Raw genomic sequence first — 25234 nt, 5'->3', positions numbered from 1 at the left:
TACATAAAATCAAGCCAGTCAATAGTCCAACATGTTTGGGATAGGGACTCATGATGCTCCTCTTAAGCTGAGGAGCTATATGTTGTGATATTTTGTTTGTGTTCTGACAAATAAAGCTTGCCTGAACTAGTTAACCACATAGATTTGGAGGTCTGCAGAGAGGAGACTGGAAGTGACAACACGAAGTAGATACAGGAAGTGATAAGGCCAGGCCTAAGTAGACAGGATCTCTGCCCTTTTCAGTCAGAGGATTTGGAGAGGTTAAGAAGTGACTGTGGCTGCTCCTCTGCTTCTCTGATCTCTCAGCTTTTACCCCAATATCTGACTCCAGTTTTTTTTTTTTTTGTTTGTTTGTTTGTTTTGTTTTGTTTTTTGTTGTTTTTTGTTTTTTAATAAGACCAATTAGGGTCACACTTCAGCTATACACAATTGGTGGTTGCTGGGAGAGGGGGAGAACTTTTCTTGGGGTAGGGAGTGGTCACTGGTTGGTTGCTCATGCTCCAGTGGTTGGCCCATACCTGTGTTAACATAGCCAGTACTAACTGTACTCACTCAGTGTTGAGTGTGGTAGTTTGAATGAGATGTTCCCCATAATCTCAGACATTTGGTACTCAATCCCCAGTTAATGTTACTGTTTAGGTGTGATGTTAGGAACTGTCACTGATGGAGAAGGTATGTCACTGAAGACAGGCTCTTGAGAGTTTAAGGATGCACACCATTTGAGTTCATGCTTCTTTTTCAAGCTTCTATGCCTGCTGCTTTCCCACCACAATGGATTCTCATCCCTCTACAATTGTAAGCCCAAATAAACCCTTCCTTTTATAAGTTGTCGTAAGTCATTGTGTTTTAAAACAGCAATAGAAAAAAAATGACCAAAAGGTGAGCTGGTTTAAAAAAAAAAAAAATAAGAGGACATGAGTAAGAAGGAGGCATATGGGGAAAGAGGAAATTGGTGTTGGGGTACAAGAATGAGTAATAATTCTTAAAGAGTGGAGATTGCTCAGTGGGTAAGAACATTTGTTGCTCTTCCAGAAGACCTGGGTTTGGTTGACTAGTTCCAATTCTAAGGAATCCAATGCCCTCTTCTGACCTCCAAGAGCACCAGCCATGTGATGCACATAAAAACATGCCGGCAAAAACTCACATATGTAAATTAAAATCTGAAATAATTTTTTAAAGATGGAGGGACCAGAAAGGTGGCCCAGCCTAAAAGCACTTACTATGACAGCCTGGAAAATAGAATTTCATCTCGGAACACATATAAAGGTGAAAGAAAAGCACCAACTACATGGAGTTGTCCCCTAACCAAACATACACCATGTTGCATCTACCTGGGGACTTTGACCCAATATTCTTTCTCTCTGTCTCTCACTCCTCTCTCTCTCTCTCTCTCTCACACACACACCCATGAGAGGGAGGGGGAGAATAATAATATATATAATAAATAAATGTTAAAATAATATCTACAAAGAGGGAGGAAAAACACCCATGTGATGGGAGATGTCATTCTGTATATGTTTCTCATACTGGTTAATAATAAAGCACTGTTGGCCAATAGGAAAGGAAGATAGGAGGGACTAGGAGACAAGGAGGAAATAGGAAGTAGAAAGGAGGAGTCAAGATGGAGAGTCTGAAGAAAGCAGTATGCCGCCGGCCCCCCGGTAAGAGAAATACATAGATCAGCAGAAATGGGTTAATAATTAAGGCAGAGCTAGCCGATAAGAAACAAGTAACAGGGCCAACAGCATTGTATCAAATACAGAGTCTCTGTGTGTTAATTTGGGCTGGCGCGGCGGCAGGACACGACTGGCGGCAGAGGAAAAACCCATACTCGTTACAAATGGCGCCCACGTGGCTAATAAGAACTTCCACTTAAAATTTAACAAAAGCTTAAAAAAAGGGTTTTACAAACAAAAGAACAGAGACAAGCAAGGTTTCTTGGTAACAGCATTTTTCTCGGTTGGACTCTGACTTGCAAGAGACAAGCAGATTGCGCGGCTCCCTTAAGAGAGGTTTCCTGACTCAGCATAAGCGGCAAAAAACCGCAAGGCTTTTAAGAGGCACTGCTAACAATTTATTGTGTAGGAGAGCTGGCAATGGCATCTCCCATCACCCAATCCCAAATTAAAATTATTATGGTCAAGGGCTAGATTTCTTTTTAATTTTTTATATTTTAAATTTTACTTATTATGTATATGTGTAGCTGTGTCAGCATGTAGAAGTCAAAAAACAACCTTGGGTCCTCTGTTCTCTCCTTCCACGATGGGGATCTCAGGGATGGAACTTAGGTTAATAGGCTTGGTGGCAAGCATCTTTACCTGATGAGGCATCTTTCCTATCCAAGATCTGGATTTCTAAGTTAAGGTAGTAATATGTGACTAACAAGTTATCTCTGGGGCATTCTGGGGTTGTTGTTGGGTTTTGTTTTGTTATTGAGACAACATCTCACAATGTGCTCAAGCTGGCCTGAAACTTGCAATCCTCCAGACTCAGCCTCTCAAATAACTTCTATTACAGATGTGAGTGACCAGATCAAGTTTCTTCAAAGGGAACAGCAGAATTAGTAAGGGTTAATATACTTCATATTAACACTGGCCAAGTGAGCACAGTATTGTGAAAGCATAAACAACACATGATACTTTGAGGCTCTTATGTCTAATTTCTGTCCACAACTCTCTTATGTTTGGTTCTATTTTACTCAGCATAATTAAAATAGCTTCAAGAAACAGCACTTATAAGCCTTCATTGATGGGAAATACATTACCCACGGCATTCTGAAAGCCCTGCATATATTCAAACAGCTACCGGAAGAAGAGCTGACCCATGTTTATCAGTTTCCTGGAATACAGGGTGCTATGTGGCCATTTCCCATTTACCTCCTCTCTCTGGGAAGCAAAAAATGCATGTGTATACCCTCACAGCTTTTAATGAAACAAAAATTTTCTGTCTCACTCCTGCAGGATACCAGTGGACTATATAATGGTTAAAGATGAAACTGTCTCCTGATTCATTTTTTTTTCTCAGTGTTGCTTTGGAATCCTAATACAATATACACTGATTCCATTAGTACAGGTGGGCTCCAAAAGTCTGTATATCTTAATAAGCTTATAGATGTCAATGTTCCTTATAAAAGGCTTATATACTAAATAGCAAGAGTTTAGTTGACCAATTTGATTCTGTCATATATTAATCAATTTTATTGCTATATTCTTCAATTCTGCTATGAAATGGGGCCTTAATGATGACAGTGAATACCAGCTGAACAAAAAGAATGTATTATTTGGGCAGATACTTTTAAAATTACAGACGAGGAAAGACGGTACAAAGATCAGAATAACAATCTTTTACCTAACGTAAGAAAGCTGAGTAATAATACATATGGCATTAACAGAATGGCCATAATCAGTAATACAAATGACAACAAATATTGGTGCAGAAGCTGTGACAGGGGAACTCTTATATACTGTTGGTAGCAGGGAAACTAGTACAGCAACACTGAGAATCATTTGGGATGTTTCTCAAAAAAACTACAAATAGCCACATGACCCAGTTATATGACTCTTAGGCATATTCTCAACAGACTACATCCAATTACAGAGACACCTGTATTTTTGCCACTTTTTCCACAATAGCTAGGAAGTGGACTCAACCCGTATGTCCATCAATACACGAATCATTAAGAAAACTGCAGTATGCATACACATTGCAATATTAGCAGTAAAGAAAAATAAAATCATGATTGCAGGTTAAATGTAAGGAATAGAATTAGAGAACAGTAACTAGGGTGGAGAAAAACAAATGTCACATGTTCTCTCTTGTATGCAAATTCTAGCTTCAAATCATTTGTTTCATGTGTGTTTAACTTTGAGCACAAGAAGCCAGATAGGGGAACTTTTCAGTTGGGGCTGGAAAGGAACATAAGTGGGAGTAGAAAGGCTTTAAGGGGAGGAGTATGGGTAAAACCAAGGGGTTGTAGGGAAGGCCAATCCAAAGGAAAGGGGTATGGAAAGCCCTACAGAAGCCTACTATTCAAAATCTCTTTGTAAAATACCATTGGCTAGTAGAATACATGTGCTATGAAAGAAGGGACGTGTATACTGGGGGGGAGGGTAAAGGACTGAGCAAGAATGGAGGTGGGGAACAGGGTAGAAGAGGGGATACAGACCATGAATTAACCAAAACAAAGGAATGTTAGTAAGCGCATTTCAAAAGCAGAAAGAAATGTCTGCATGGAATTAGCATGCATTGATGGACAATTTAGCATCCAGAGGACACAAATTATTACATGAAAATTACAGTGTAAGTCAGGAGATACCTCCCTCCAAGTTTTTGATCAGGGAGGGTCGTCTGGCAAGTGGGACTCTCAATCAGCCTATAGGTACTTTTCTTGATGAATGATTATTTAGGAGAGACCTGCCTACTGTTGGTATTACCAATAGTGGGCAGGTAGTCCTGGAAGTGAGTAGAAAACAGGCTGAGCAAGCCAGGAGCAAGTTAATAAGCAGCACTCCTCCACAGTCTCTGCTTTGGTTTCTGACTCCAAGTTCCTCCCTAACTTCCCTTCATGACGGCTTACAGCTGAAGGCTAAATTAAAGCTTCCCCTCCCCAAGTTGCTTTTAGTCATGGCACTTTATCACAGAAAAAGAAACCCTAAGACACCCACCATGGTAAGACCCTATTGCTGAAGACACCATACATTATAGTTGTAGACCATAGAGATATCAATCCCAAACCAACAGGAGAAACTTCCTTTCTATTAGTTAGTTTTCATAATGCCAGGCACAGCTATGAATGTTACTGAGAGAGAAAAAACACCAGTGACCTTACCCAGTGCTGGATCCTGCATGCCACAATACAGATGGAATGGCAAGATATGCCTACTCACAGTATTTGAGCCTTGCTCCAAAGGAGGGAATTCCATGCCTGGTACTACAATCCTGATCAAAATCCCAAGGCTGGGGCAATCTTAGGTCCTCGAACTGAACCTGCTACTATTGTTTCTCTAAATGGTCACTCTAAAATTGCCTTCTAAGTATCTATGTTTATATCCACAGATGGGAGATGCTCTAGTTTTGGTCAGAGAAGCTTCTTGTTTTAGTGAACAGCAATCATTGCAAAGATGCAAAATTAGTCAAAATGCTGAGAAGAAACTGAGTATCCAGTCCTAAATAGGATATCTTTATCAACAGTATCTCCTAAGTCCCAAGGTTCTGGGTATGTCCCAGAAGAGGTGGTAGCAAGAATATAAGAGGCAGAGGATGAAGAAAGGTACACTGAAATGCTGTCTTCTAGATATGGCATGGTTACAGAACTCAGAAATCAAAAGCAGCCATAATTACCCTGTAAAACATCAAGCCAGACAAACTCTGGCATAGATGGATGGGGAGGTACTCCTCAGGCCTCATTCCTTAATTTGTTAAATAATTGGTATTTGAAAGCTGCTGAGGGAGATTTTATTAGCAACACTCCCAGTGCTCCAGTGGATGACCCCACAGATACACGAAAGACTAATTGGACTTAATGGGTTATTAAAAAAAAAAAACAGATAATCTTTTCTCTCGTTGGCCATCTGAAGGCTAAATGGTGACTAGCAGCTCTACCAGAGTTACTCACAGAAGTCAGGTGGGGTTCTTGTTTTTTTCAAGCCTACTTAAACTATGGTCTGATCCAGAAATATGAATTGAACAGGTGTGGACAGTGTTTCCCATCACTATGCAAAGGACACAGGTTTCATAGAGTTGAACTAAACAACCTCTCTTGAATGGATTATTCAAAGCCATCTACCAGTGAAAGAGATCATGCAACTCTTTGTACATAAAAAGAAATAAATAAAAAATTTAGACCTTCAAAGAAAAAAAGAGAGAAAGTTGGAAATGTGACTTCTTGGAGAATATGTGCGTAGTTGAACAAGGGAAATGGGGTTGAGTATGATACTTCATTTTTTATATATAACATTAAATTCTCAGGAATAAAGAAAAAGTATGATTAAAAAAAGAAATAAAGGTGTTTCACAATATAGATTTCTTCCAGAACAACTAAACCAGGAACTGTTTTTAGTTTGTATGTTATTAAAAAGGACTTTAGTAGGGGAAGCCCAGTCTGACCTTGAACTCTCCATCCTCCTGCCTCAGTCTTTTGATGAATCATAATCTAAGAACAGTATTTTGTGGGAGTCCCATTAGAACCCTAAAAGATTGAAGGCATACTGGCCCCCAGCATATCAAATTATCTAGCTAAATAAGAGGAATTTACAATAAAAACTGCTTACATTCCTATTACATTACAGTTCTATATCAGGATATTTGTCAGAATTAGCACCAGGAAATCAAAGTATGTGATTGTTCAAAGGGCCTGTCTCAGAGAAAAACAGCATTATCTTCTTGAATGGTTCTCTGGTTTAACCAAACTTAAGAATAAACCCTTCTCTAGAATAATCCAGAGTTGAGGATCCTTGACCCCCATCGCAGGGCATCTGCTAAAAAGGCCTCAGCTGGAGACTGCCAGGTCCAAGCTAGATCCGCCCCTATCGGTGCGGAAATATCCTGAGTATCAGCCCAGCCTTTATCCCCCATAGGCAGGCCTTGACTAGAGTCTTCTGCTAGAACCTGGTCACGGACCCCGCCGGGCCCCTGCTTGTGGAGAGAGTTTGGACCATCCAGAGCTACAGACATTGAACCTCTGACCCACCTAAGCCCACTGGAGAAGTACCATAGAGAGAGGGAGAGACCCCACCAACACCTACTAGAAGAAGCTATGGGAAGACAGAGATACAAGAAAACACCTAACAACAGAAAGACAAGCATGACACCACCAGAATCTAGGGAATTTACACCAACTAGACTGGAACACAACAAAGCAGATGAAGCAGAAGAGAACGACTTAAAAACTATCGTAATAAAAATGATAGAGGCCCTCAAAGAAGATGTGAGAAAATCCTGATATAAACCCAGACACCTATGAACACCTGATTTTCGACAAAACAGCTAAAAGAATACAATGGGGGGAGGAAAGCATCTTCAACAAATGGTCCTGGCACAATTGGATGAAGGTGTGTAGATAGACCCATGTCTGTCGCCATGCTCAAAACTCAAGTCCAAATGGATCAAAGACCTCAACATCTTGAACCTTTTAGAAGAGAAAGTAGGAGGTACCCTTGAACAAATTGGTATAGGAGACCACTTCTTGAACATAACTCCAGAAGCACAGACACTGAGATCAACAATTAATAAATGGAACCTCTTCAAACTTAGAAGCTTCTGTAAGTACGGAATTTAGATAGTTACCTATAACAGTCAAAACTTATAGCTAGGTGAGTTAGGTTTTCTAGATATACAGTGATATATTTGAGATGGATAAATATTCTTCAAACCTTTCAAAGACCTACAGAATATGACATTTAAAATGGTTTAGGGTTTTTCTTGACAGTGAGGCACAACTGCTTTGGCAACACCACCTGTGTCAGAAAGGAAGATGGACATCAAGGAAACTTGTTATGGAGTTTACTCCCAACATGGCAAGACTAGCCATTTGAGCAAGGAACTACTCTTGCCTGGACTGTTCAACTGTATAAACTGGACATGCAGGACCCACAGAAAAATGACTGCTGATACAAGATGGACATTTGCTACAGGGTTCCTGCTTCATGGAAGAATCTGCCAGACATTCTGCAGGACACAGAGAAAAGTGACTGAAAAACTGCAAATACAGGTAGAAAGTTTCCTGCTTTGCTGAGGAGACTGCCAGACACACTATGGCCTTTAGGCTGAAGATGGAACATTACAGAAGAACTTCAGGTGACTGAACAGGTAGCAAGAAGTCTCTGTCATTTCTAGAGTTTATATATTATCCTTCTGTGGTCTTTGAAGGAATTGAAGACATATATGTTACATATAGGACTTTAGACTCACAACGATAGGATATATGATAAAATGTTTTCTTTAAATTTTGCTAAATGTTAATGGACTAAATATTGCTAATTGTGATTCTTGTTTGATAACTATTGTGTGATATATTTTGCTATACTAATGTTAAAACCCTTCTTTTTATTTAGACGAAAAGAGGAGACAATGGGAGGTGTCATTCTGTAAATGTGTTTCTCGTATTGATTAATGAATAAATAAAAAATAAAAAATCTTTTCAAAAAAAAAGAATATTCCAGAATTTAATAAAACTGCTTTAAGTCTAGTACTTCTGTAAACTTTTAAGAAAATTATAGAAGAACCTACTTCTCTGTAGCAGTGCTACAGAGAGAAATTTAATGATATTCAGTAACAAGATTCAATGAAACACTAGTTTATCTACAAGTAAGCCTGTTTTAAAAGTGGTTCATTTCTAGTAATGAAAATCAATGTGTTAAGAATTAGAAGCCTATTTTTGATGAATCACCAAGAATCTAGGAAGAAGACTTGATTAAAATTCAATGCCCTGGTATACACTGAAAGATTAAAAAAAAAAAAAAAAAAGTAAATTTTGGGTACCTAGGCAATTTTTCAGTAACATAGAATTTGGAGAACATCTGTTTAGCTGGGTCTTGATAATTGATAGCTACTAAGAGAGAATCATTCTTTTTGTTTTTTTAAATATTTCCACTATCAGCATGTCCTGTGTTCCAGTGTATGACTCCACACCCACATAGATATAGATATAGATATAGGCATAGATATGGATATGGGATGCCCTAATTGGATATAGTGAGTTATCAAAATACATAAATAAATAAAAGGGAAAGGCTATGACACTGGAAGGGGAAGCATTTCATTTGTGTGTGTGTGTGTGTGTGTGTGTGTGTGTGTGTGTGTGTGTGTGTGTATATATATATATATATATATATATTCATACATACATATATAGATATGTACATACATATAATGCAATGCTTTAAAATATATTAAATGCTACTTAAGAATATAAACTATAAAGATAATTAAAAATGACAAAGTAGGTACCTGAACCTGTACATCTAACTATACGAAAATGTCAGCATCTCAAAGTAAGAATAACATTTATTTTATTTATACTAAAAATGCTCAACAATTTCAAAACTTACCAATATTTTTAACTCTACTTTTCAGCTGAGCAGAATTCCTTTTCTTACTCTTCGATTTGGGAGTTTTGTCTTTAGAAGCCAGGCTGGCCTGGGCAGATGCTTTTCTTGTTTTAAATGTTTTAGTTACTGTTGTTGGATCTATGGGATCAGGCATACTGCTAAAGCTTTCCAATGATTCTTCATCAAACTGGCGTCTTCTCCTGCTTGTATCTGGTTGATTTTTGCGGTTACTATTTGTAGCTTTCTCTACAGACACTGCAAATCCAGTCTTGAAAAGTGGTTTCTCTACCACCCCTTCTTGGTCATATAACCATGGCGTCTTGGTGTTCTCAACTTCCTCTTCAGGATGTTTCTGACTCCTTACCAAAAGAGAGAGAGGGAGAGAGAAGAGTTTTAGACATCACAATTAAGATTTATTCATTTATTTATATCTACTGAAATAGATTTAGGTGAATAAAATCATCAGGCCAGGAAAATATTTTCATAAAAACATGCATTCAATGTGCAAATACTATTTATTACAAATTACTTTTATTTTGGATCCTGTACTGGCAAGGTCTAAATCAAGTAAGAAAGAAAATATAAATTCAAAGATATAAGATGTAACAAGCAAACATGTTAGAAAAGGTTGTGGAAGAGTTGAGCTGATAGTGTATGAATACATGAGTTGCTCAAACTATTCAAACAAACTAGAATTTGTGAAAACAGTCTCTCAACTAATGTATTCCATTACTCGCTAAGTATACTTTTTATAGGTCTAATGCCATTCTCAAAATTTATCTGCTAAGTGCTGCCATCATTTACTTTAAAAATATACAAAATAATATTAAATAGGTCTATAGGATTTCTCAGAATTTTATATATGCCAGTGTGCTTATAACTGTCCTAAGAGTATGAGTGAAAAAAAACTGTATAACTTTTTATCATAGATCCTCACAAATGTTTACAAAGAACATTTTTAGGACACACTGACCTATAGATTTTAAAACAAGAGTCAGGGAGTTCCTGCTGGCAAGATCCTTGACCCCCAAATCCGGGCCTCTGCCAAAGAAAGAGGCCTCAGCTGGAGAGCTCCAATTTCCAGTGAGATCCCACTATCCTGCAAAACCTTCTCAAGTTCCAGCTCAGCCCTTGTCCTCTTCTGCCAGCTATTGGCCAGAGGTGAGTATGGGCCCAATCCGGGCTGCCTGTCCCCTACAACCTCTTTCCATCCCTCCCCTGCCCGAACTCCCAAATATTGTGTATAAATATTTGTTTTCATTTAATTGGACCTTGTTATATAAAATAAATAAATAAAAAAACAAGAGTCAGAAATTTCTAGCTTAGAAAACAAATTCAGCTGATATGTTTTAGATGACCTGTGAACTAGGTTTGTTTGTTTCTATTCTTAATCAGAAAAATATTCCACATAAGAAAGTTATGCATGAAATTCACATTTCTTTTTGTTTTTTCTAGACAGGGTTTCTCTGTGTAGATCAGGCTGGCCTTGAACTCACAAAGATCCTCCTGCTTCTACCTCCTGAGTGCTGAGAATAAAGGAATGCATTACCAAGCCCAGAGAAATTCATATTTTAATCCTTATAAATAAAATATAATGAGTGTACAGCCACTCTCATCTTTATACTGTGTCTATTTGTTTGTTTGTTTGTTTATTTATATTTTCTATTCCTTTTGATTCTTAAAGACAGGGTTTCTCTGTTCTGGCTATCTTGGAAATCATTCTGTAGACCAGGCTGGTCTCGAACTCAGAGATCTGCCTGCTTCAAGTGCTGAGATTAAAGGAGTGCACCACTAGTACCTGGCTTTAAAAAAAATTTTTTAATAATAAAAACTGCATAGACTGGCTATGACAGAGTATAGCCTGTCTGCCTGGCTTAGAATACTTACTTGCTAGCAGACCTTAATAATGACAATTAGGCTCCCTTATTATATTTAGTCATTGAACTAAGGTTATCTATGATAGTTCAGATTTGGTAAGATGAAGATACTGAATTTGAAATTGTTCCAGGTTGCTAAAACAGGATATGCAGTTCTATCCTACACATGAGCTACTTAGCATAAAATCAGAGTAGCCTGCATATCAGGGTATAAAAACATGGATAATAAAGTGGGAAATCACTACAGGAAGCCTGGTTCACTGAAGCACTGAATAGTCATTGCTTGTGACTCAATCTCCTTTCTAAATGGTCACTGCACTAAGCTCTGTTTTCCTCTGCCTCTTGAGTGCTGGGATTTAAGGCATGTGTCACCATGCCTGGCAAAAACCTGTTTTCATAATCAAGTAATACTTAATATAATAATATTTAAATGGTCTTCAGGGACTATGAAACAAAACTATTCCTTAGCAGTTACTATCAGTTTCCAGTACTAAGATGGTAAACACTGAATTTTTTTAACCTAAAGGCAAACATCAAATCAAGAATAATTCATACATTTCTGGTGATGTCATATGAATCGCCCAAGATATCCTGGACCAAAACTCTGGCAGCTGGACAAGGATCATCAGTTTTTAAGCTCAAGGGATATCTATAAGATGTATAAATTTCATATAACCAATACTGTATCAAACTACACAATCACAAAAGTTCCCCCTAACTGTGTTGTGTCACAAAGTGAATCATGGGCTACCAATATAGGTAGGTCAGCTTGTAAATGCTACTAAGCCTGATCCATAGGACTCCCTTTTGGTGTAAAGAAAGAACCTACTTACTCTTTCAAATTGTCTTTTAACCTACACACATACACGCGCACATGCACACACGCACACACACACACACCATTCAATGTAATATTAAGAAAATTTTTAAGTAAATGGTGAGAGCCATCAAGAGTTTGATATAGTCAGTACCTTTGCTTTTCTGCTCCAACAGAAGAACTGCTTTCAAATGGTTTTGGAAATGCCATATACTCTGCTTTCCCTGAAGAATTCTGGGCTAATGGCTGCTGCTGTTCAGTAGGTGTAGAAACATTCTGAGAAAAATCTCCAAAATTAGAAGGAAATAAAGGGCTGAAATTCATTCCTAATAAAAACACAGCAAAGAAAAGAATGAAGAAGTACCTTAGCCTTAAATGAAATTGAAGTTTATTTTTAAGAGCTTTAACTGAATAAATATCCAGTCCAAACTTACCAAAACAAAGTCAGTTCAATAATGCTCAATTACTCATTTACTACTTATAAGTCAGCCTACTATATCTGAGATATTTGTAATACAAAAGTAATGAATGGTTTTCCTTTAAGAACTAGAAGTTAAAGCTAGAGAGATAGCTTAGATACTTCCTAAAAGCATTAGCTGCTCTTCCAGAAGACCTGGGTTTGATTCCTAGCACCAACTTGACAGTTGACAGCTGTTTGTAATTCAAGTCTCAGGGGATCCTATGACCTCCTCTGCCCTTCGTGGGCAATGCACACATGTGATAAACAGATACACACTCAATTGAAGTACATATAAAAATAAAATGTAAAAAAAAAAATGCATTAGAAGTTACAGGATCAGAGAGATGGCTGGCTCAGCAGTTAGGAACATGAACTCCTCCTACAGACAGAGTTCAGTTCCCAGAACTCACTGAGACTCACAATTACCTGTAACTTCAAGGAATCCCACACCCTCTTGTAGCCTCAATGGGCACTGTACTTGTGCACAAACCCACATTCACATACACACACAACTAGAAATTAAAATTTAAAATAAATCTAAAAAAAAAGAAAAAAAAAAAAAAAAAAACTAAAGTCATAACTAACTACTCTCTGGGTGCCAGACTCAATTATAAGTACTTTATATACAATTTCACTTAATATTAAAAATAATGCTGCAAAATTGATACTACACTCATTTACTCATTTGGGATTGGTATGAATATTATTAATGTGAAAATGAATAACATGCATCTTGTCACTTAAAAGCCTACTCAAATAATGTTTGCTTTCAATATTAGGCAATACTCATGAAGTAAAACAGAGCTTGTCCAAGTTTTAATGTCCATTCTTTGAAAATCCTGTTAAGGAAATAAACTATGGAATATATATATTAATATTCATAAAGAATTCTCAACCTTTATGTATATTCTACATTCCTTGGCAAATATATTCAATTCTTCTTCCCTCTTGATCAACTGGCCACTTAGCTTATTCTAGTACTTTCAACTATTTTCTTTGTAATTAGTGCCATTATTTACCCTTGGTTAGGCTATTAATCTTTCCCTAACTTCATATGAAAGCCTTCTAGTCAGTTACACTCTTAGCTCCTTCCCTCCAGCCCCTCAATAGTATCACAGTATAATCTTCCTGAATAAAAATATCATGTTATTCCCCCATCAAAGTACTTCTGTAGTCCCTCTTGTTTGCAATAAAAAGTTTAAGCTTCCTTTGCATGAAACAAAAGGCCTTTGCTACTCTCCGGCCACATTAATCCATTTCTCTGCCTTGGCTCTGAGCACTAGGCACACTAAGCTACTTTTATATTCTGCAAATAATGTTTTATTGCTCTGAAACTCCTAAGTAGTTCTACTGGTTAAAAAGCTTTTTCCATTTTAATTATTAAGGAAATGTCCCTATTCATCCATTATCTTAAAAATCCCTGAAATAATAAAAAAGAAAAATGAATACAATAGATAAATTCTAATCTCAAACTCCTTTTCTTTTTGAAGACAGATCTCATTTAGCCCAATCTGGCCTCAAACTCAGTATTTATCTGATACTGGCCTTGAATTCCAAATTCTACTGCCTCTACTTCCTGAGTACTGAAATTTTAGGCATGTAATATCATACCCAGTTCAAAATCTTTTCATTAACTTATTTTTCCTTCAGGTTTCAGTGACCTACCTGGGGCAAATGATGGAAAGTTAGTAAATCCAGGCAGATTCAACAGATTTACAGGCTGTGTTGGAAAGGTGAAAGGACAAAATAAATTGGGAGAAGAGGGGTGTGATGCACTACTGCCTCTTTCTTTGTTTCTAGTTTTTTCTGGATGCTGACTTTGTTGGCGCATAAGTTCAGTTAGCATTTGTTTTAACCTACAAAAGTTAAGAAAGCAATTTAAAAGTCAGTTGAAAAGTACCATCAACAAAAAAGGTCAATTTTAAAAGTCAAACAAAAAATCAATTTAAAAGTGCCATCAACAAAGTAAATTCAAAAGCAATACATGTAAGAAATGACTGAACAGCACTCAGAATAGACAGACTGCTCTGACCCTACAACAAATATCTGCTTGCTCTGATGGACTAATCCAGTAACTTAGCCACTGGAACAAGTACTTAATCCTAACAGACATAGGTATAAATGTCAGAACCTAAATTTTTGCTTGCTCACTGATTTACTGTGTTATAATTTATATATTATATATTTTATCCAAGATTAACTATATAATCCAATACAAATTTTATAAACAAAAATCAGGTCCTCAGTAACAGACCTACTGCAGTTTGGCTTGTACCACCTTCTCCTTAAAGGCAACTGTAAAACTCCTTTCTTTTCAGCACTCACTATCCAGGGTTTATACTTTCAATCAAGTACATTACCTCTGAACATTATTCTGCTGCCATGTCAGCTGTGTGTAGCACTGGTTCAGCTGGTGCATTATAAGGTGTACTTGAGGAGATGCCACATTGCTTGGCATAACACTGTAAGGACCTGTTAGAAGAGTCTGCAGCAAACAAGACAAAGTCTGTTGGAAGAAAATTTTGGCAACAGTTAACCAATGTGTGGAGGAAAATGTGTACTGCTTCAAAACTGTGTAAATTTAAAGTATATATTTCAAAGATAAAATTTACCTGCTGGTCTTGCATCAAAGTCTGGCAAATATTGACACTGAAATCAAGTTGTTTCTTTAGCTGATTAATTTGTTCCTGCCACTGTTCTTTCTCTTCTATGTAAGAGAGCTCTGACACCCACCGGAGGTTTTCTTGTCGTTGCATGCTGATATTCTGTTGCCTTGTCTTGGCTAAAGGACGGTAATTTCCATCTGCTGAAACAGGACGATTGCTCTTCCACCTAATGCAGAGTGTAGAGCCTTAAGCCATCACATGCAACAACTTGAATTGTAACATACAGCAACAAACATCGAATCCTAGTCTATAGACCAGTATTTCCTCAGTATTAAACATGAAGAAATAAAAGGGAGAAAAATTATAATTTCCAATTCATCCAATGTTTCTTTAATTGCTTTCTAGTTCTTCTCATTTATATTCTAACACTATAATCTAACTTTATTCTACAAAATAAAAGTATTGTTTCAACTAGAGCACTTTTCCATTCTTCATACTTTACTTCATCAACTGTCACTATTACACCTAGTTAACATTTATTCATAAAGTTTATCACTACTAGAAGTGACAATGTAGACCAGAAATGGCTGAGCAGAAAAGGCCCTTACCACCAAGCCTTAGAACCTGAGTTCAATCCTGGGGGCCCACAGGGTAGGACAGAATCTACCCCTGAAAGGTTCTCAAACCTCCATTTGTGTACCATGACACACATGCTTATACAAACATACACACACACACACACACACACACACACACACACACACACACACACAAATGTAATTAAAAAATAGCAAACCATAAATAACAATTAATATTGCTTCCTGTTGTTTTGCTTTGCATTGTTCTGGTTTCAAGCAGCAGCCAGGACTCTGATGAACACAATTTATTAACAGAATCTTTTCACTATCTGAAATTCTGCATTTTTTACTTAATCCCCCCAAACAGGAGCAAAGATGAAAGTTTAGGAATGATTCTTGATCTGGTCTATGTGGGATCTATTGCAGCAACATCTTTGTGTTAGAAAAAAATAAGTATTTATTTTAAGAACCACCCCAATGTTCCTTGTACTCTTACCCCTAAAATATTAGAATCTCCTAAGTGGCAGATTTTCTTTTGTTTTTCAGAACAAGCCCCTTTGAACCAAGTCAGAACTTATAACAAAGACTTAATTCTTAGAACCCCTTCAGGATGAAGAGCGAGGTTTCCAGAAAAACCAATTATATCACAAAGGGTTATTACTTCCCGACCCACCCATTGACCTTTAGGGAACAAAATGGAACCAGAGATTGAGTCTGATTATCAATAACCTATTTATTTAGTCAATCACAGCTACGCAATGAAACTTTCATAAAAATCTCTTAAATAACGACTTCAGAGAATTTCAAGGGTAGTGAACAATCGAAGTGCTTATACCTAAAGAAGGCATGGAAGCTCTACACACTTCTCATTCTAGACATTGCCTCATTAACGATTCCACTTTAAACGACCAAGTCGAATACTTAAAAATAAATTGGTAATGTGATTTCCTGAGTTATAGCAAATCACTAAATCTAGAGGCAGATTATGGAAACTATCATTTTAATCAAGCCAGGAGAATATAGTTAAGCTGGGCACTTGCACTCTTGTGGGACCAATCTTTAGAGATCTACATTACCTCTGAGTAGTTGGTACCATTAATGAACCGAATTTCAGGGTACCTGGTTAGTTGATATGAACTACAGAATTGCTTGGTGTCGTAAAAACCTGAGATACTTAAAATCAAGTAAAATTTAAACTCTGAAACTAACCTATTTTTAGCTTCCTTTACATTATAAGAATTTTGATTCATACTAGGATGATAACTAGAAAAATTATCATTGGAACTGGCATCTTGATCTTCTTCTTCTTCATCTGTCCGAACAATTCCTTCTGAAAGATAACCATCTTCATCTCCTTCCTCATCTAATGCACACTGGGTAGAACCTCCCCAAGTTGCCATTGTTCTAGGGATAATGAGACATAAAACAGCATCATTACAGAGACTAGATATTTTAAGAACTATAATGCTCAATGTATACATGAAAACATACACATGAAAAATTTCACAAATCATAGTAATTCTATGAGATGTTATTTTCTGTTGCTGTCATACAGAATATATAGCTTGCCTTCCACAAGTAATATGTCAAAGAAATTAAATAACCATCCTATCTTCTGGAAATTTTTTTCCTAAGCTAAACTTCCCTCAACCATTCCTTAAGTGACAGATCTCTCTTTCAGAGCTACCTAACAGAACTTTCTGCAATAGTGGTAGTGATCCATATAGGTGCTGCCCTATACAATAGCTACAAATATACATGAATAGTAAGCACTTAAAAAGCTGCTGACATAACTGGAAGAAAATGAAATTTTAACTTTAAATAGCCACTATATCTATTAGCTATGATATTAAAACATACAACTATTGACATAGACATGCTAAACTGTCTCCTCTAATGATCCCTTTCCATTCAAAAATTTTTTACATGCCCTAGGTACACAGATATATCAAATAGTTATACAATTTAAACATCTTTCAATAATAAAAAAATTTATTTTTAAAAATTATTAGGCATACACACACACACACACACACACACATATATATATAATTTTATCATTTATTTAAAAGTACCAAGGGGATGATAATACTTGTTTATTTTTACACAATGAATTATTGCCTAGGTGATGGTAGTACACACCTATTTAATCCCAGCACCCAGAAGACAGAAGTGCATCTCTGAGTTTGAGGCCACCCTCATTAACAGAGTGAGTTCAGAACAGCCAGGGCTACACAGAGAAGCCCTATCTCAAAAAAACAAAACAACAACAACAAAAAAAAAAATTAAATCTTTTGGGGACTAGACTAGAGAGATGGCTCAGAAGTTAAGAGTGCTTGCTGTCCTTTTAGGCAACCTCAGCTTATTTTTCAGCATTCACATAGAACAAACCCACAACTACAGCTATGAGGGGATCCAGTGCCTAGAGCCTCTACAGGCACATGTGCTGGTATACACTTACTCTTTTACACACACAATTGAAAAATAAAATAAAAATGAATTAAAATGGGAGGAGTATTTGAGACCGAAGTACAGAAGACATCTTTATTGTTTTTCAGAGTTCATCAATAAATATTTTGATCTCATAATTTTAAATGCTTAGGATTATAATTTGCACAAGTATACCATTTTGGAAATTCTGTCCTAATCAAGCCAAAAATTCACTTTTTTTATATAAATTCAAAAGTCAACAACTCAAAGTACAATTTTATAAATTAAACACTGGGACAAACTATAATCCAAATTTGATATTAACAGAATGAGGTAAGATAGGAAGACATTAAACATTTTCACAATGAAACTTGTTAGAAGCAGAAGACTTCGTATGAGCAGTAAAAACAGCAATGCATAACAAACAAATGTTTGAGGCATCCTATGTTGGAGTGGGTTTGTAGGCAGTACAAATTGCATATGTATAGTTCTTAGAGCCAAGGCTATAGTTAAGTCACAAGCTGTAACACAGGTTGGCAATACTAGAAACATCTTGAACTCACTTTGTATTTAATTCTGAATGTATTTTTGGCTGATTAGTAATAAATTAATCCTAAATATATTTTGTATGTATAAGATAACCAACTTTTTTTGCAAGTCCTACCCCAATTCAGTTGCATTCAGTCACATGAACCCATAGGAAGGGTCCCAGCCTACAAGTTAAAAAACCAGATGCTCATCAAAAATATATGAAGAATCTAAAAGAGTAAATGCTCTAGACTCTGGCCAGAACAGAACAGAATATGGTGTGGTTTATTCAGTAAAGTGCACACTGAGACTCAATGACCTAAGAGCAAGAGAGCACATGTAATAACTCTGGAAATGCTACCTAAAGATATGAAAAATAAGGCTGCGACAACATTTAGGTTTCAAATTTTTACATTAAATACTACTATATAGCTAATTAACATCGTCCTACAAGTAACTAATTATTTTACACATATTCCAGATAAGGAACCTTTCAACTTATTTCTAAAAATTTAATGTTTTATATAGAAAGACTTTATGATTATCCTTAGGGACCTTATAAATGGTAGAAACACAATTTAAGAAAAAAAGTATTTCAACTGGGCAGGATGGAACATGCCTATAATCTCATCCCTGAGGAGGTGGAGAGAGGAGCAAGTTCAAGTTCATCTTAAGCTCCATATGGGGTTGAAGGCCAGTCTTTCTTAAATGAGACTGTCACAAAACAATAGATCATTCTAGCCTGAAAAAAGCACTCTTCATTTTATAATAATAAAACTTTCCAAAGAAAGTAGGTTTTAAAGATGAACTGTATTGCAGGTGGTGGTGGTGCATGCTTTTAATCCCAGCACTCAAACTCAGGAGGCAGAGGCAGAGGCAGGCAGATCTATGCGAACTGGAGCCTGGTCTACACAGCAAGTTGCAGGACAGCCAGGGCTACACAAAGAAACCCTGTTAAAAAAAAAGGGGGTGGGGTGGGGTGGGGGAATGAATCTATATTACCATTTAATTAAATACCATAGTAACTAAAATAGAAAAGCTGTAGAACAGAAGATGGCTGGCTGAAATGAGTTATACTTAGCCACATATTTAAAAATACCTGCTCAGTGAAAGAGCTGACTTATGCTATGCTATGGTGTTCAGGAAAATGAGTCTGCCTTGTTTTTAAGTTCTGGGAAAATGATATTTAAAAAAGATGTTTTAAACAACTTTCTTACTTTTCTGTTCTACTCTGCTGAGGAGTACACAGGTTCTCAGATCCATCACTTCTCAAGGATATGGCCACTGGAGAAGAAGTCTCAGCTAGGCCTTGTCTCCTCTGGTGTTCAGCCATTAGCGCTTCAAGTTGCTTCCTTCTCTGCCGTAGCTCTTCCCTTAACATTTCATGTCTTCGCATGTCTGACCACAACTATTTTAAAAACCAGAGTCAAGTAAGTATTTGGATTTGCTGAAGTCTTAATAATATTGTCAGTACAACAATATTCTATTTTCAATGTTTCCATTTCCATTCTAAGATATCCATAAAGGGATCTAGAAAAAACACTCAGCGGTTAAGAGTGTGCACTGCTCTTGCACAGGATCAGAGTTTAGTTCCCAGCACCCGAATCATGTGACCCACAACTGCTCATAACTGTGGCTCCCAGAGATATTTGACACCTGTGAACTCACTTGTACACACCTGCCCCACATCCCACACACAATTAAAAATACTAAAATTAAAATCTTTTAAAGGTGTACATAAGGGTCAAATAGTATTTTAGGGATAAGAAAAAGATAGTCATCAACTGTTCATGAAAACAAAAAACTTCATGAAGTATTTGAAAAAAGCTATGATATTTTTCTGCAAATCAAGTATAAGTGAAATACCAAAGAATAGGCACTTCTAACTGAAATGATTAATGTTTACTACAACTGTGCCTCATATTTGCTAATAAAGAATATGACATTTTCAAATAATACCAGCATAATTCGGGGGGAGGGAGAAAATATACTTTACATATATCACCAATCCAGTAGATCAAAGGCCCCAAAGTCCCTAGTGTACCTCTTTCCCATCTCTCCTCAAAACCAAAAAAACAATTTTACAGATTCAGGTGTTAGGATCCAACTCAGGAGCAACACAGTAGATTGTACTATACCTCATTATCTACTATTGAAGAATCTTCAGGTTCAATAACAGATTTGCTTGTGCTGTTTTCATTTTCATTAACAGTTGGGGTTGAAGTAATAGCTGGTAGATATTTTTTGGTAGGACCACTACCCATACTAGTGGCTGATAGCTAAATAAACAGAAAGCAAAACAAAACATATGCATATATTCATACATATATATGCATATACAAATACTACCATAAAGTACTAAAATAATTGAATTTATTTCGTAATTATTTTATACTCCTCTGGAGCTCCAGTGACACATTTAATGTTATTGAGACTAAAACCACCACCACGATCCAAACACAACAGAAGAAAACAAAGATGATAACAGGCTAAAGGTGATGAGAAGTAACAATCAGAAACATTAAGGATCAAATATGGGGTGTGGGACAGACACTGTACACTCAACCCAACCTTGGCATATACTCTTCTGGACACAAAATACTTGGGATAAAGGACAAAAGGATCAGAAAAAAATGGAGAAAGTAAAAACTTAGGAAATAGTTATATTAGAAACATAATGTTCTTCTCTTCAAAAACAAAATTTAACTACAGAGTAAAGATAACTAGAATGAGAACAAATTTAACTGCTAAATGTAAGCAAGAATATCTTAATGTATAAAAATTATAATTTTCAAGTCATGAGCAAATTGCTAACTAGCCCAATACAAAAATAGAAGTAATCATTTGATCCTCACCTACTACCTTTCAAAGTAAAAACAGGTAACCCAAATCCATTTCATTATTACTTCATTCATTTCAGCAATTGGAAAATTAGCAAATATAGGTCATTTCAACATCAGTAAAGACAGACTACTTTAAACTGACATTAAGTTTTAAACATTTCTCAACACACTGAAAGAAATATATTTTATAATTACCTGAAGGTCAGGACATGCCTTTTGCACGGCTTGAATTTTCTCTTGAATTTCAATCAATTTCTTTCTTTCCTCCTGCAACTGTTTTAGCTCTCTCTGTTGCTGCTGTAGCTTGGCCTCATAAAATTTCTCTCTATAATTAAATTGACATATTTGTGGACTCCAATGAAATAATGATACTAAGCAAAATATAACACAGTAAGTACCTAGCTAGGTAGCTGGCTCTGAATTTTTATTATGAAAGCCAAAAGTTTACCATACCTTGTTTTTTCATTTACTCCAGTATCCTTTTGTGTTTTATTAGAATTTTCTCTTGCATTATTTGAAATTTGTTTGGTATCTTCTTCTGCTGCATAGAAATCACCCAAATTGGATGTATTGGCAGAGACACCCACTTGAGTTGCATCATCATCCTAAAATAGCACAATTTATATAAAACTATCTGGAAATCCAAAGACATTATCAAATTTATACTTTACATAATTTGCTAGGCTATAAAACAATACAATACAGGATATAAATAACTTTTATAGAAAACTGAAGTGCATCCTCTACCAATGATAAGAATTTAAGTGCTAAAACTAAAATGAGCCCATTAAAAATTGTTATTTGTAGTGCTAAGGATTGAATGCTTTATATGCCCAAGGCTCTAATATGCCCATCTTTTATCACGTACTATCGTACATGGCCTTACAACACTTAACCAGAATGTGGACCCTTAATACCTCCAAAACCATAAACTAAAGCCTTTATTTCTTTAAAAATTATCCAACCTCAGACATTTCATTACAGTGTTATGAACTAAGATACCTTTACAAAATAACTTGCTTACTGAGATAAGGAACTATCAATGAGCAGCTTTGTGTCAAATATTAAGCAGCTTAAAAACTACTACATTCTTCAGTTGAGAGGCATTTAGGTTGCTTCCAGGCTCCGGCTATTACAAATAATGCTGCTATGAACATAGTTGAACAGATGTCCTTGTTGTATGAATGTGCATCTTTTGGGTATATGCACATTTGGATTTACTGGATCTTGAGGTAGACTGATTCCCACTAAAGAATGGATGGAGAAAATGTTGTACATTTACACAATGGAGTAGTACTTGGCGGAGGGCCATGGGTTCTTTAAATTTGCATGAAAATGGATGGAACTAGAAGAAACCATCCTGAGTAAGGTAATCCAGTCACAAAAAGACAAACACGAATGTACTCACTCACACATGGTCGTTAGACATAGAAGGATTACCAGCCTACAATCCACACCGCCAAAAAAACTAGGAAACAAGGAGGACCCTAAGAGAGACATACATGTTCCCCTGAAGAAGGGGAAAGGGACAACATCTCCCAAGCAAATGGAGAGCATAGGGGGAGGGGAGAGGTTAGAAGGAAGAGGAGGGGAGAGGTGGGCATGAGAGAGCAGAAAGATTGAGTCAGGGAAAGAATAGAGGAGAGCAAGAAAAGAGATACCATATTAGAGGCAGCCATTATAGGTTTAAAGAAAAATCTGGCACTAGGGAAATGTCCAGAGATCCACAAGGATGACCCCAACTAACAATCTAAGCGATAGTGGAGACACTACCTTCAGTGTCCTTCCATGATAATGAGATTGATGAGTACCTTAAATGCCATCCTAGAGCCTTCATCTACTAGCTTACGGAAGCAAAAGCAGACACCCACAGCTAAATACTGAGCCGAACTCCTGGAATCCAGTTGCAGATAGGGAGGAGTGATGAGCAAAGAAGTCAAGCCCAGGCTAGAGAAACCCACAGAAACTGCTGACCTAAACAAGGGGGAGCTCATGGACTCTAGTCTGACAGCTGGGAAACCAGCATAGGACAGACCCAGATTCCCTGAATGTGGTGTTAGTTAGGAGGACTGGGCAGTCTATGGGGCCTCTGGTAGTGGATCAATATTTATCCCTAGTATACAAATTGACTTTGGGAGCCCATTCCACATAGAGGGATACTCCCTCAGCCTAGGCACATGGGGGAGGGCCTGGGTCCTGCTCCAAATGATATGACAGAGTTTGAAGACTCCCCATGGAAGGCCTTTATTTTCCCTGGGAAGCAGAAAGGGAACGAGATGCGGGTTGGTGGGAGGAACAGGGGAGGACGGGAGGGTGCAGGAACTGGGATTGACAAGTAAAACAATTCAAATTTAAATTATAAAAATAAATAAAATACTACAGAGCAGAAAACAATATTAAATTTTAAGGTGCAACTTTTATATTATTGCAAATAACCCATGCCCATTATCTGTTTAAAAATTTCCCTCACTGACTCATTTTTGTCTTTAATTTGCCAATAGGTACGATACAAAAAAATAAGAGATGGACATGGTGGCTTATTCATGTAATTCCAGTACTCAAGAGGCTAACAAAGCAAGAGGCTCTCCATGAGTTAAAGACCAGCTTGGATTATATATAGTGAACTTCTGGACAGCCTGAGATAGGAAACCTTTATTTGTTTATTTATTTATTTATTCATTCATTCATTCATTCATTTATTCATTTATTCATTTTTAAAGAAAGAATATCCTACCTAAAATCTGTTGTGATTACTCAAAAAACAACCAAAGTTTTTATCTTATTAAGAGTAGATTTATTGTTGTTGTTGAACTAATGCAATAATTAGTAGAGTTGATAATGAGCTTGTGCATTTTCTTGGAAATATTTATTTATAATCCACATTTTTCTTAAGATTATAGCTGAAATTCTAACTTTTAGAAATAATAGTCTATACAATCATAATGAATTGGCACTGATTTTTATTAATTATATAACTATTAACTCTTGTGATGGCAATTCTATTTTAGTCTTTTATTCAATCAAAAGATTCACCTACCCAGTAACCACAGGAACAGGAGATTGGCAAGAACTGGTATGTCATTTAAGAAATGAAAAAGCTGTCGAAGTATTTTCATAAAATATTACATGGAAAAAATAAAGTATTAGAATTAATTTTAAAAAAGTTTATTTTTCATACTTCAGTTTTTCTATGTACTATTTTGTGATCTTAAAGCAGTAGTTCTCAACCACCTTAATGCTGTGACCCTTTAATATAGTTTCTCATGTTGTACTGACTCCCAACCATACAATTATATTTGTTGCTACTGTTTTTTTTCTTTTGCTACGGTTATGAATCGTAATGTAAATATCTGATATGCAGGATATCTGATCTGCGACCCCTGTGATTCAACCCCCAAAATGATCAGAGACTCAAAGGTTGAGAACCACCATCTTAAATGTATAATTAGCAAATGAGTTTTACAAATATATAAGAATACTCAGGGTAGCCTAACTTATTACTACTACATCAAACTCAATTTCTCAACTTTACCCGAAAGAGTTTGCCAGTATCTGCTGTATAGCTTGCAAGCTACTAAACCTTCAATAATAACATCTAAGACACAAATACGGGGCTGGGATGGAACTCTCAGTGGCAACATGCTTAGCATGTAAGGAGCCTCAGTTCACCATAAGAAATGGAAAGGAGTTAAACCAACATAATTATCAAACACACACAAAAAGTCATAATTATCAAACACACACAAAAAGTCATCTTATATGACTATACTATTTTAACAAGTAACTTACCTGCACCATAGCAACAAGATCTTGGAGCTGTTTGAGTTTCTCTTTTGCAGCCATAAGTCTACTAATCTTCTGTTCAAATTCCTCATCTTCTGGTGCCTCATCAACCAGACTGCTCCTATGACTAGATAAGGAAGCTCCACTGACTCCTTCCTCTTCGACTTCTTCCTCCTCCTCATCTTCACCTCGTGCTACATGCAACCTCTGTTCTGCTTCTCTATTGTATCGACAGTCTGTTAAAACCAAGTATCATTCAAGTAAA

At 36.6% G+C, this 25234-nt stretch overlaps 1 protein-coding gene across 1 annotated transcript in view; it reads right to left on the bottom strand.

The window, feature by feature from the left end:
• Window positions 1-25234, bottom strand: part of Pcm1 (pericentriolar material 1) — a 91334-nt gene that overhangs the window by 32811 nt on the left and 33289 nt on the right. Inside the window, 11 exon segments of the mRNA XM_051182307.1 lie at window positions 9048-9406; window positions 11896-12067; window positions 13867-14057; window positions 14562-14707; window positions 14814-15033; window positions 16595-16789; window positions 19561-19751; window positions 20482-20622; window positions 21382-21511; window positions 21640-21791; window positions 24976-25205. Of these exon segments, the coding sequence (XP_051038264.1) occupies window positions 9048-9406; window positions 11896-12067; window positions 13867-14057; window positions 14562-14707; window positions 14814-15033; window positions 16595-16789; window positions 19561-19751; window positions 20482-20622; window positions 21382-21511; window positions 21640-21791; window positions 24976-25205 (2127 nt within the window).

Source organism: Phodopus roborovskii, unplaced genomic scaffold (assembly GCF_943737965.1).
Source record: "Phodopus roborovskii unplaced genomic scaffold, PHOROB, whole genome shotgun sequence".
Taxonomy (NCBI): domain Eukaryota; kingdom Metazoa; phylum Chordata; class Mammalia; order Rodentia; family Cricetidae; genus Phodopus; species Phodopus roborovskii.
This window is presented reverse-complemented; position numbering and strand designations above follow the sequence as displayed.